The 12,926-nt window shown below is 34.8% G+C and overlaps 1 protein-coding gene across 1 annotated transcript; it reads right to left on the bottom strand.

The window, feature by feature from the left end:
- Positions 1-331: 331 nt before the first annotated feature.
- On the bottom strand, positions 332-10,593 carry pnhd (pinhead). Its single transcript, XM_030159471.1, has 7 exons — positions 10,242-10,593; positions 9,568-9,663; positions 9,242-9,381; positions 7,912-8,188; positions 6,645-6,826; positions 5,311-5,369; positions 332-656 (listed from the first exon to the last, which is right to left on the bottom strand). Exons 1-7 carry the CDS (start codon positions 10,291-10,293, stop codon positions 506-508), a joined length of 957 nt encoding a protein of 318 aa, XP_030015331.1. The 5' UTR covers positions 10,294-10,593; the 3' UTR covers positions 332-505.
- Between the last annotated feature and the right edge of the window lie 2,333 nt (positions 10,594-12,926).

Raw genomic sequence — 12,926 nt, 5'->3', positions numbered from 1 at the left:
TGAAAGGGTTAATTTTGGGATGGCTCATAGCAAAAATATAATTTTTTTTGCATTTATTTGAGGTCATCATTAGGTACATCCTGGGGTAAATATATCTAAATTTCTTTTTTAATATTTGGTCTGAAAAACTGGCAAAGTGTCAGGTACCAAAATGTACCCAGTGTCATAGAAGCACCCATTTGTGCAGGTTTTCTGCATTTTAGATATGAAGTTATACACCTGTAGTCATTACATCTACTTACTGTTCATAAAACTTTTTCATGTCGAGCAAATGTAAAAGTTACACGTCTTTTACATTTTATATGCAGTTTAGGAAAAGTTGACCAGAAACTGTTGTATTACATTTATTTACAAAATTATCCTCTTTACATATATTACATATAATACAATAATATTTAAGGGTAATGATTCTTCAGCAGTTTATTCAGTGGGGTAAGGTCAGTGGACTGCAGCCACTGCCCCTGACTTCAGTCTTGGGTTAAATTTCCAGTAGGGGGCGCACTGTTTATTCTTGGCAGACGCAGGAAGTGATGGAGAGGACGGTGCGCACCATCCCATGCTGGTTGTGGAAGCTGTGGCTCTCATAGCCCTGGGGGACGCATGAGTTGGACTGTCTCTCGGCCCATAGGTGGCAGATTTGGGGATCAGAAGGACTCCTGCAGCAGATCATCAGAAAACAAACACTCAAATCACTGGATTTCATAAATAAAACAATCCCTCTGCCCCTAAAACATTGATTCTTCATTGCAACATGTCACTTAATTAACCCATAAAGACCCAAACAAACCAAAAGCCTCTACTAATCTAAAATATTTAATAACTATTGATCCACTAATCATATCATATACAGGGTGGGGAAGCAAAATTTACAATATTTTGAGGCAGAGATTGAAAGACAGTGTATGGCCAATTAGTTTATTGTTTTGTTTTTCTCTTTTTAATTGGGGCCAATGCGGCCCATGGGATGAATTTACAAAGTGCAAAAATTCCACAATCAAGGCTGTGGAACTCATTTTAGTTCAGGTTCCACATACAGACCAATATGATCTACAGTCAAATAATAACAGCATAAAAACCTTCAAAACATCTTGATTTAACCCTGTATATACTTGGAATATTACCTGAAGATCTGATAGACAAATAGCAAAGAAAATGATTACAATTAAGTGGCTGAAACCACACCCCCCCAACATAACGCAATGGATAGACAAAGTAAAAAAGGTTGTTATTATGGAGAAAACTACTGCAAGGTTACAACTGAAACTAGAAAAATTTGAGAGAGGATGGAAACCAAGAATTCAAGCGATACAAGAGCTCTAAATACCTCTTTTTAAAAAAAAAATATTGCTTTTTTTTTTTTTTGGTAACTCAATTATTTTATTCTATTTCTTTTCCTCAGTAGCACCTGTTTTGGTTTTGCAAATACACTTATTTGTGTTGGTGGAATATTAGAAGTCAGATTTCAAGAATGTTGTTGGTATCTGTGTAAAATATATACAGGGTGGGGAAGCAAAATTTACAATATTTTGAGGCAGGGATTGAAACACAGTGTATGACCAATTAGTTTATTGAAAGTCATGAGAATTTATTTGCCACAAGAAAATTTCCATAATAGAAAATGTTTTTATTCTATGTGTCCTCCTTCTTTCTCAATAACTGCCTTCACACGCTTCCTGAAACTTGCACAAGTGTTCCTCAAATATTCGGGTGACAATTTCTCCCATTCTTCTTTAATAGTATCTTTAAGAAAGTCGACATTGCTGTGTGATGTTCTATTGGTAGCATGTTCTAAAACGCCCCAAATAGCAGAATCCAGAGGGTTTAGATCTGGGCTAGAAGGCGGCCATAAACATGATTCCCAAAAATTGCTGAAGTTGAATTTGTTGCTGTTGTCAACAAGTGTTTTGGTGTTCTTGTGTAAGATTTTAACTTCAAATCATATTTTACTGCATTTCTAACGGTCTTGTTGTCTACCTCAAGTTCAATTGCCATTTTTCTCATGGATTTGGTTGGATCCTTTAGGATTTTGGATTTGAGAGCTTTAATAAAAGCTTTGGTACGTTTTTTGTTGCTTCCTCCACTTCCAGACTTTCTCGTAATAGTTTTGCTCATAGTCATTCTCTTCTTTCCATTATAAACAGTCTTTATGGACACTCCAACTATTTTTTGAAATCTCCTTTGGTGTGACGAGTGCATTCAGCAAATCACACACTCTTTGACGTTTGCTTTCCTGATTACTCATATGGGCAAAAGTTTGTGAAAAGGTATGGATAATAGTGTTAGGTATGATTATGACATCAATATATGTTTGGTTTCAAAACAATTGACGTAGTGCCTGCTGAGAAAAAACAACTAAATGTTCATTGTAAATTTTGCTTCCCCACCCTGTATATAAAGCAAAAGATAACTTACTACTGGGCAATATTCAAGAAATGTTTTGTGATAGAGTGGGAGGCTATGATCAATGGGGAAAATTTAATTTACATTACATTAACCCTTTCATGCATACTGGTCACTACAGTGGACAGTTATTCTCCAGCTCTTCTCTTATATATTCATGGGTTTTGTTGTTTTAGTTCCATATCAGCTGACACAGTGGACGCTTATGCACCATCCCATAATACATTGTAATTCATACCATTAACATGTTAAATCAATTGCTAATATTTATTAGACTGTAATCAACACTTTTCTTAATCAAAAAGGTTTTTTTTGCATATTGTTTGCATGAAGTTAGTAATAACTAGTATTAGAGTGTGTTAAAATGTGAGAAAACATCCGATTAGCAGCATTAAAAATGTTTTTATTTCATAGTTTTCACGCAGTTTATCACTTTCTGATGATGCGGTTTAAATGCATGTTTTTTTTCTTCAGAAATTGGTGTCCAGCTGAGTGGACATTTTTGTAACTCCATGAAAAATAGGTTCATAAAAAAATTTCAACCACATTGTTTTTTTCACACCTAAAGAGAAATAAAAAACACTCAGGAAAAAAAAAAAACTCAACTAAGGTTATCATAATTCATACATGAAAAGGTTAAAAAGTTTCTGTATCACCATCTGTGGAGTAAAATTATGGACTAAATTGTGTGTGGAGATAAAACAAATATCAAACATAATTCAGCTTAAAAAAAGATATAAAGAGTTGATTCTTGAGAGGTACAGTATTTAACAATGACAATGAGGCCTGTTTGTTTATGGATAATGTTGTATTGATAAATCTGCTGTAATTATTGAAGAAAATGGTTGAATTGTTGAGTTTGTGTGACTGCACTCCCATGAACATTTTGTTGTGAATAATTCAGTTACTGCATTATGGATTGTTGTGGTTCGATGCTAACATTAGGAAAATAGTATTGTTTGATTGTTGTATTAAGTTAATGATAAAGGTGTAAAAGCACTGAGGGGTTAGATTAAATAAGTTCATACTTCTTCCTACTCCTTTTCGACCATGCAATATTCAGACTTGTATGTGCTTGAAGATAGATTCTGTTCATTTAAATGTTATTTTGTTTTTGTCTTAATTTGCTTTGTTTTGTTTTATTTTGTTTCTTTGCATGTTCGAAATAAATAAATAAATGAAATGAAAATAAATGAAAAATATCAATACATATAAATAATTACCGTAAAATGCAGTTTATCATCTTTTCATGGTCATGAGATATGACATATTTGGACATTCAGAGGCTCCGTAGTGAACATTGAAAGACTGTCATCTTCTGCAGCATTGTTTGATAAATGACAGTGGATGGAGTTACTTGGTTTATGTTTAGTTATTGATATATTTTCTGAAAAAGTCACTTTTTCTCAGTTTTCTCTGCTTTGATATAATAACCTTTGAATTTACTCTGAGTTTTCATTAACATCTAAATTAAAAATAGGAAATCAAATAGAGGAAAATACATGATTTACAGTGAAAAATGCAAAATGCAGAGAACAGTATCATAATAAATGGAGATAAATCACTTAAAAAGAGAGAAAAATTCATTTGGCAACTGCTGCAAAAATAGCTCTGGGTTTTATGGGTTAAACAATAAGACTGCATGTTTCACATATAGTTTGTTAATTTGTAGTATGACACTATTGCAGTCCTCTAAATTGAGTATTCTATTAATATTCAGTAGTCATACTATATATAGTATGATTATGATGAGCAATGTTTAGGAGTAACCAGTTACATGTAACAGTGTGAAACAATTAAATATCAAAATATGTGATTACAATCTGGTACTTGGAAAAAACATGTAATAAAATTGCATATTACTAATTGTAATTTTGGATCCAAAGACAGTACATCTGAATTCATTCTTGTCAGGACCAGGTTTACAGTAAAGGTAAATTAGAACATTCGTTGTGTAATTTTGTATCTTCATCTTTTGTATCTTAGCACTTTTCAGCTTTACTGCTTATTTAAAGCAACTGTTAGGAGACTAATCAAAACCAATAAAATGTGATTAGTTACATTATATGGACACATTCATTAGAATAGTTAAATATCAGATTTTTAGAGGGATAAGTGTCATGTCTGTATTTTGTCTGTTTTTTGTTTTTTTTGTGTGTGTATTTTTGTTATGTTATTTTGTATGTGAAAAATTGTTTTGTATAATTAGATTACATGTTATTTGCAATGACTAGTTGTAAAGATTATTATAAGGACCCCAGGAAGAATAGCTGTAGTTATGGTACAGCTAATGGGGATCCTAAAGAAAGAAAGAAAGAAAGAAAGACAGTTATAGAGAGAGCACTAATAGACTGTTTTAGCTAGTGGCTAATGTTAGTCTTCCTAACTGTATTTACTGATTTTGAGGGAAACAGTCGCTAAGGTTATTATTATTATTAATATTACTGTGGTTCATTTAATGTTGAGTATGAGATTCCACCAGTGTCAGGGCTGCTGTGATAACAACTGATTAATCAACATTTTATTATTAGAAACTATTATTATTGTATTAGTTTTTTTTTTTCAAGCGTTGTTGTTCAACCTCTGGTAACTAAACTGTTGCCCGTAAAGTTGGAATAAAACTGTCAGACATCAAATGAAAGCAAAGTTAACTTCTATTCCTAACTTAAGTTTTAAAGAAAAAAACATAGTTTGTTAAAGATAATTGTGTGATCCATTTCTCTTGTTTGGACTCTGCCTCGATCACAAAGCAGATGCAGAGGTAATGTTAGGGACATTTGGTGCAGGACTTCAACTACAAAGGCCAACGTGTTGAATGCAGGAGGTGTGAGAGCTCACAGGCAACTGTGATGAGAGAGGGGAGCAGAGGGGGGGCACGACGCTGTGTGTCGCAGCTGTGTTCGTACTTACCTGAGAAGGCATCGGTTTCCTGTAGAGCAGCCACCCAAACATCTGCCCACATCTATTTCCTGTGGAAAAATTAGCAACACAGAGAAAGTGCAATGAGCTCACAGCTGGTCACAAATATTGACCCAGTTTATGGGTGCCTGACTGTTATTTAGCATGTCTACTGCTGTGGTTCAACACCTGCAGGGACCATTTGTCTGTGTTTGCACCTTCAGCGGAGCACACTGTTTAGGAGTTACATGATCCGTCTGCCTGACCACAGAGGGACACAAATTAGGACTTATTTCTGGTATCATTAAAAAGGGTATCTTTAATAGCAGCTCAATGAATGATCACAGTTGTTGAAGGGAAACTAATAAAATGTATGTGCTTCATGAGAAGATTATCTGCTCTCATTTGTCTCCAGGATTTTGTTAGAATTTTCCAGTTGCAATGTATGTTGCAGTGTTTTTAAGAGTTTATGGCATTAAATGAACATTGCAGAAACAGTTGTGTATTTTTGCGTGTCAAAACTCTTTACTCCTGCCAAAATAAAAGTAAAAACAACACCACCAAAATTTAATCATTTGTTCCTTGTGCCAGTATCAACATTTCCTGAAAATTTCATGAAAATCCGTCCATTACATTTTGAGCTATCTTGCTAACAAACAAACAAACAAACACGCAAACAAACATGCAAACACACAAAGCAAAGCAATCACAATACCTCCTGGCAGAGGTAAAAATGCCAAAAGTCTGACGTTAAATGGCTCTGTTTTGTTTGGAGGACTGATGTGACTGATGAAAACGCAAATGACTTATTGATGCTTTTGCAGAAGTGTTGGGGTGATTAGATACATTTATAAATTTGTGCAGAATTCACAGGGACTGCAAGAATAGTTGTTGGTACATATACTCCCAGGCGGAAATATTATTTTATAGTTGAAGCATAATTTATACCTGAAAAAATCAAGCGAAACCTCCCAGTCTCTCATGTGTATTGAGGTGCATGCATGAGGGGTCATGCAGAACACCCTGAAACCCTTCACACTATCATGTGCGGTGCCAGCCTCTGGCCAATGAATTAAGTTGATTAAGTGCTGTCTACCACCGAAGTGACTAATGAATAAAATACTTCAGTGATGTCTGGCACCCGACTGCCCCCCACTTCTTCACACCTTTTTTTACAAAAGTGAGTGTGAAACCGGATTCACAAATGAATCAAGTGTGAAGTATGCCACGCTAATCAAGGAAACCTTATATAGAATGGCTGGCTGACCTTTCCGAGTTGACTTTACACATGTCAGTTTTTGAACAAACAAAGTGTGTTTTAATGATGATTTTGGCTTTACACCTACTTTGAGGCGTTCTTCTTTGACTCCATCTTCATGGTGGACAGTCTGGTAGTAGTACTCCACATATGGGACTCTGTAGCAGCTTTGCTTCAGTTCACAGGCTGTCACCGTCTGGATGACATCCACTTTGTTTGGAGTTTCCACTAAGGCTGAGTCAAACTCAGTGGGAACGCAGGAGAATCCCTCTGTGGAAGATAAATGACATGTGTTAGGATAGTGAGCTGCAAAATACTAATCCTCTAAACCTGGGGTGTCAAACTCATTTTCTCCCGGGGACCACATTCAGCCCAATTTAATCTGAAGTGGGCCAGACCAGTACAATAATAGCATGATAGCCAATAAATAATGACAACTCCAAATTGTTTTAGTGCAAAAAATAACATTCGGTTCTGCCAATATTTACATTTACAAACTATCCAAACAAAAAGGATGTGAATAACCTGAAAAAATAAAATTTGTCAAGAAATGTAAGTACAATTTTATCAATATTATGCCTTGACTTATCATTTATAAATATGCACAAAACATTTAGTACCAGGCAGAAAATTGTTATACTTGCACTTAATTTTCCTCATTTCTTCATTTTGTTCAAGTTATTCACATGTTATTGTTAAAGGATAGTTTGTTAATGTAAACATTTTCATAATTTAATGTTTTTTGCACTAAATGATAGAGGAAAAATTTGGTGCTGTCATTATTTATTGGTTATTATGGTATTATTTTTGAGTTTGATACCCTAATTTGCACTTTGCAAATTCATCCCCTGGGCCGGATTGGAACCTTTGACGGGCCGCATTTGGCCCCCGGGCCACATGTTTGACACCCCTGCTCTAAACAGAAACAGAAAAATCCCTTCACTAAAAATAAACATTCACATGATCTTTTTGCCAGCCCCTGATGTAAGGATAGTTCACCAGCTACAACAAGACAGATTTTTCTCTGATTCTATCATAAGTTAATACACAAGTTAATACACTTAGATAGATAAGCATTTAAATTTATAAATAAAACTAACTCTAGTGATAAATGTAAATATAATAGTCTGGTTCCAAAGTAGTCATTTAAAACCTGATGTTTTTCATGGTAATGGTTAAAAAAAAATCCCTATGAAAACTGGTTTTAAAGTTATAATTTTGTTTTATTTATTTTTATTTATTTGTTTATTTATTTTAATGAAAAATGGACTGAGCGAAAACTGGGCATTTTATTATTTTATTTTATTTTATTTTATTTTAAATATATATGTTATATTTAACATATTTACACACACCTGGAGAGCCTTTGGACCGGGAGCATCCCCCGACGTCAATAACCGTCTCGTACGGTGTCTCGGAGTAGTACGTCCTGAGGGCGGGAACGCGCACGCACTGCGTCAGTTTAATCTCGCAGTGACACTCCTCGATGACCTCTACCTCTCGCGGTCCTTCAAACAGAAGCACGCGGTCCACGCGCATCCCTGTGGGCTCACACATGTGGTTCAGTCCGCACGAGGCCAGCTGGTCCTGGGGGTCCGGGATCTGAGGAGCCGGAAGTCCACGGCTCCTGGTCTGTCACGAGAAGAGGAGGAATTAGTTTATTATTTGGGCTAAACACTTCTACGTTATTTAATTAATCTAAAAAAATTTTTGGTAATCTCACTGTTTTTAAGTGTACAGCTGTTTTTATGTCTCTTTTTTAATTTATTCTTGTATTTTAGTCTATTATTTTGCTGTTTATCTTCTGTACGACAGTGTTTTAACTGTACAGCTGTTTTTATGTTTTTAATCTATTCTTTTATTTATTTATTTATTTATTTATTTATTTATTTTTTATTATTATTATTACTACTACTATTATTATTATTATTATTATTATTATTTATTTATTTATTTTCTCCCTGTAAGTCGCTTTGGAAAAAAGCCTCTGCCAAATACATAAATGTAAATGTATGTATAAACACAGGACAAACAACTGCATTAAGAGTGTTTTAAGGCCATAGTTTGAGCTTTTTATAGTGGTTATATGAGGTACACTATTGTAGGCATGGCAGGACAACATTTTAATCCTTTTAAAAATAAACTACATTCATCAGTTTTATTTTATTTGAGCGTGATGTTTAGAATATTTGAATCACTTAAGCAAAATGTAGAAAATATTCATCACTTGATTTGCTTTCAGACAACTATTTCTAAACTGTCACCGAGGCTTCATGAGAGCCCAAACTAAAGTCTGTCTGACAAAGTGAAGCAATGAAAATATACTGAATATCGCAAACATTTAACCTAGTATGAACATTTTAAATAATACGTTTGTTTATACAGCAAAAGAGTCGTGATTAATACACAACCCCACATGAAAAAAGCCCCACTATCACTTTAATACAAGTTAAATACAGAGCAGTTTAAATAATAATAATTAAAAAAAAAAAACAAATCTATATATTGGTATTAAAAGGTATACGTTTCATTCACATTCACGCTGTTATACTGAGCAAAATGGACTTGATAAAATGATAATATGCGTGTAATGTATTCTTACTGAAGCCCATGTACTGTTTGCAAAGTGCAGCTAGAGCGCCCTCTTGTCGTGATATTGGGTACTGCTGTTGTCTTTTTGCTTACTTTCTTGCTCCTGAGGAATTCCAGCATTGAAGAATGTTTAGAGTATTCCTGCTGCCCTGCCTCATGGGATGGTCTGGATGCCCCCCCACAGTATGGTCTGCACATTCCCACATCCACACTGACAGGACTACCTGATATATCTGCGACAAGAGATCCAAAAGAGAGGTGATATTAATGAAGTCCCATATTAATGAACATTTTTATTTCCACTCAGTGTGTTCAGTATTTTACATTTCTTTTTAAAACTACTGCAGATGTTTAATGATCAAATAAAAAAGTTATACAGATTTTTTTTCTCAACATGATCATCATTGCAGTGGTTTTACCTTGGCCAATGTATACAAAATGGCTCTGTCTTTTGCAGCACACTCGCTGTGTGAACAGGTTTCTGTGGTCAATCTGCTTGGTCACTACTGCAGTCACTTGAAAACATCAAAGAAAAAAACAGTTTACATGAAAACTGCTAGATATGATGAAGTCATATTTCTGTGACGTTTTAATCTAACTTGTGGTTGCATTTTGTATGAATGGAGTAAAAAAAAAAGATGAAGATCAACTCTATAAATATTGTAGTATATTTGATTTTTGCAAGTTCTCAAAGCATGAGATAATACTATTTAACTTCAAACAAGTCAAGCTGACGACATAGAGATTAGTATGCTTGTTGGTTATTGAAAATAAAAGTAATTTATTAATTCAAACATGTATAATCTACAGAGTACTGCTGTTCTCTCCTGCTTTTGAAAAAAGGCTTTTTTTAATGATTAGTTCTATGATTTCATTTGAATTATATAATAGCAAACTGAAAGTATTGAGGGTCCTTCCACATGCATACTTACTAAATAGTAAATATCTTATTCATGATTGAATGTAATGTTGTCTTTGCAAAACAAGAAAACAAAAACACATGAGCAGCGTGCAGAAAGATACTGATTTCAGCATGTTAAACAGCCTACATGTGACAGTAGCAGCAGAACAACACAGTGTCAACAGTACTTACAGGTCAGGTGGAGGGCACACAGGAGGAGAAGGCACAGCTGGACTATATCCATGGCTTTAGTCTGAATGTGCACCTCGGCTCCTAAATCCTCACTGTGAATCCTCTGCTTTCTGATGCCTCTGGTATTTATACAGGATTGAGCTTCAGCCCCAAATGTCACCTGAAGACAAGCTCTCAGAGTGGTGTGGAGAAAGTGAGAGCTAATCAAATTTCCATGCTGAATACCATGTGGGATGGTATTCTTTACAGGCCGGGGGCCACTTCAAAGGCGACTTCCACAGCCCTGTCTGTCTGTTTCTGCTGTGGGAGTGGGGCCCCGGCGGCTGCTCCACAGTGTGTGTGTCAACCACAGGCTCAGCTCACTCCTAATGAAGTGCTTAAGTAGCCTTGAGCCATTAAACTGCCATTCATTCAAAGGCATTAATCATCTTTTATCTCAGGGGGTAGGTGTTTAGCACCTCCGACTTAAAACAAAAACCTGGCCCAAACACATAAACAGGATCAGCGTGGGAGCCTGAGCCGCCCCTTTAGAAAACTCCAGCACCTTTGTGTTTATTCAACATGACACCAAATGGTCAGGCCTTTAGAGCTGCTGTTAAAATCTCAGGTTTTTTTCTCCTCAGTGAAACTAAAGATTAAAAATGAACAAAACACTACATTAAATAGATTCACAGATGTGCCAGCCATTTTTTACATCCAGCTTTCCTGGTATAAAAAGGTTACCCAATCATAAAAAGGTGCAAAATTTGTGAATATACCAAATGAATTGAGACTCTTTTTTCTGGAAAGGAGAAATTAGATATTACGTTTTGTGTTTTTCTCAAACATTTTCAATGTTATTTTAAAAATTCTCATTTGAATCACAGAAAAAAGTTGTCACTTTACTGCGTCTTCCTACTTATCTTAATCAGGTGTTAGTCTTTCTTTGATGTGATGATGTGATCCCCTCATTTTCACAGGGATCAGCGGATCATCGTTCAGCACTCAGACACCTCAGTTAAGGTGGAAAACATAGTGCAGCTTCAATACCTGATCCCTTATATTAAGATTAAACAAACCTTATTGAAATTCTATAAAGCCAAGTTTGAGTTGTACTGATTAGTTGACTTAATTATGCAGATCCTACACTGCAGTTGACAAAAGTTGATTCACAAACCAGGTTTTGGACATTAAAAGTGAAGAGTTTCTGCAAAACTGTGACAATATTTTTATTTGAAGGTAAATGACAGTTTGATGTCATTTGGGGTCAGGAGTTATAGTCTGAGACACTAAACCTGTAAATCATATAGTAGAACACACAACTCCAATTCTGTCCGTTTCTGAAATCGCTAAAAGACAAAACATACACCAAACAAAGAAGAATTAAAAACCATACAGATTTGACGTTTTCAGCCTGTAAAAGCACATTATGTCATAAAGTGACAAAACTTAACACATTTTCACTTCATTGTGTGAGTAAATGGGCATTTTACAATAATCTGTTGCATTTTATAATCAGTTACCATTATTACATTTTAAAGATGACAGTAGTAGTAGTAGTAGTAGTAGTAGTAGTAGTTTATTTCGAGCACATAGAATCATCAGATAACAAAGAATCATACAACATGGTCAAAACAAATAAATAACTAAAAAAAATTTGCGCTCGAAAAGGAGTAAAGTGTAATATTCTAGTGCATTACACGCATTAATTAACCCTGTAAAGCCTGAACCATTAAATCACTGAAAGAAAATTCCAGTGTTTTGAAACTGGAGCCTTTATCGGTCCTTCTGAACAACCCAGTTTTTTTTTTTCCAATATCAATTTCCATGTATGAGTTTCAATTTTGTATCATATTTGATACATCAGGTCTCAATGCTCAAATATTATTATTTTCAAACAAATAAAAACCTAATATAACACAAACTTGTCTAATAAATTGGTAATTCTTTTTCAAAATTGGCAAAGTTCTGCCTCCTTCCTCATTAATGACAATCTTGTAGTCACTGGAAAGGCCTCTGGTGAATGAATTCCTCCCCCCTGGTGGATTATCTGTGTATTGCATGTATTTAATTGTATACATCAGGTTTTTCAAGAAAAAAATATCACACTGATCATGTAAAGGGCTTCAAATCTCATGTATCAAATATGATACTTTTAGCTGTTAAGTAAAACTTGAATAAAAACTGTATTAAACTTTTAATTTGACTCTATAAATTGATGTAGTTGACATAAGAGTAACAGGATTAGCTTTTTATTATATTTATTTTACAAATGCAACAGACTTCAGGGTTTCAGGTCAAAAGATCAGCCTATATAGATAGAACTAATCTCAAGGAATCTATTAAAACATAGGGTTTTTCTACATACAGTTAAAGTCAGTCTTTTTGTGCCAATTTTGTAACAGGAAAATTATATTTTGTGTTCTAAATCTAAGGTGTGGATATGTAGAGTAAATACTTTGTTAAATCACCTTTTGCTGCAGTTGCTGTTGTAAGACTTTTGGGATATGTCTCCACCAGCTTTGCACATCTAGAGACGTCAACTTTCACCCATTTTCTTTGGCAAAATAGTAGTAGTTATGTTAAATTTGATGGAGAAACTCTGTGAAAAACCATTTGCAAGTCTAGCCACAGATTCTTTATAGGATTTAGGTGTGGACTTTGACTGGGCCATAGTAGCGCATTAATCTCCTTTGGTCTAAACCA

This window comes from Sphaeramia orbicularis, chromosome 17 (assembly GCF_902148855.1).
Source record: "Sphaeramia orbicularis chromosome 17, fSphaOr1.1, whole genome shotgun sequence".
NCBI lineage: Eukaryota > Metazoa > Chordata > Actinopteri > Kurtiformes > Apogonidae > Sphaeramia > Sphaeramia orbicularis.
The sequence above is the reverse complement of the archived record's forward strand: the minus strand, read 5'-3'. Positions and strand labels throughout refer to the sequence as shown.

What these genes read in the sequence shown, in the direction of transcription:
- pnhd (XM_030159471.1), bottom strand. Translation starts at nt 10,293, where the DNA reads ATGGATATAGTCCAGCTGTGCCTTCTCCTCCTGTGTGCCCTCCACCTG. An exon ending in GTGTGCCCTCCACCTGACCT is followed by an intron (nt 9,664 to 10,241) that starts GTAAGTACTGTT and finishes GATGTTTTCAAG; the next exon opens with TGACTGCAGTAGTGACCAAG. An exon ending in GGAAACCGATGCCTTCTCAG is followed by an intron (nt 657 to 5,310) that starts GTAAGTACGAAC and finishes GATCTGCTGCAG; the next exon opens with GAGTCCTTCTGATCCCCAAA.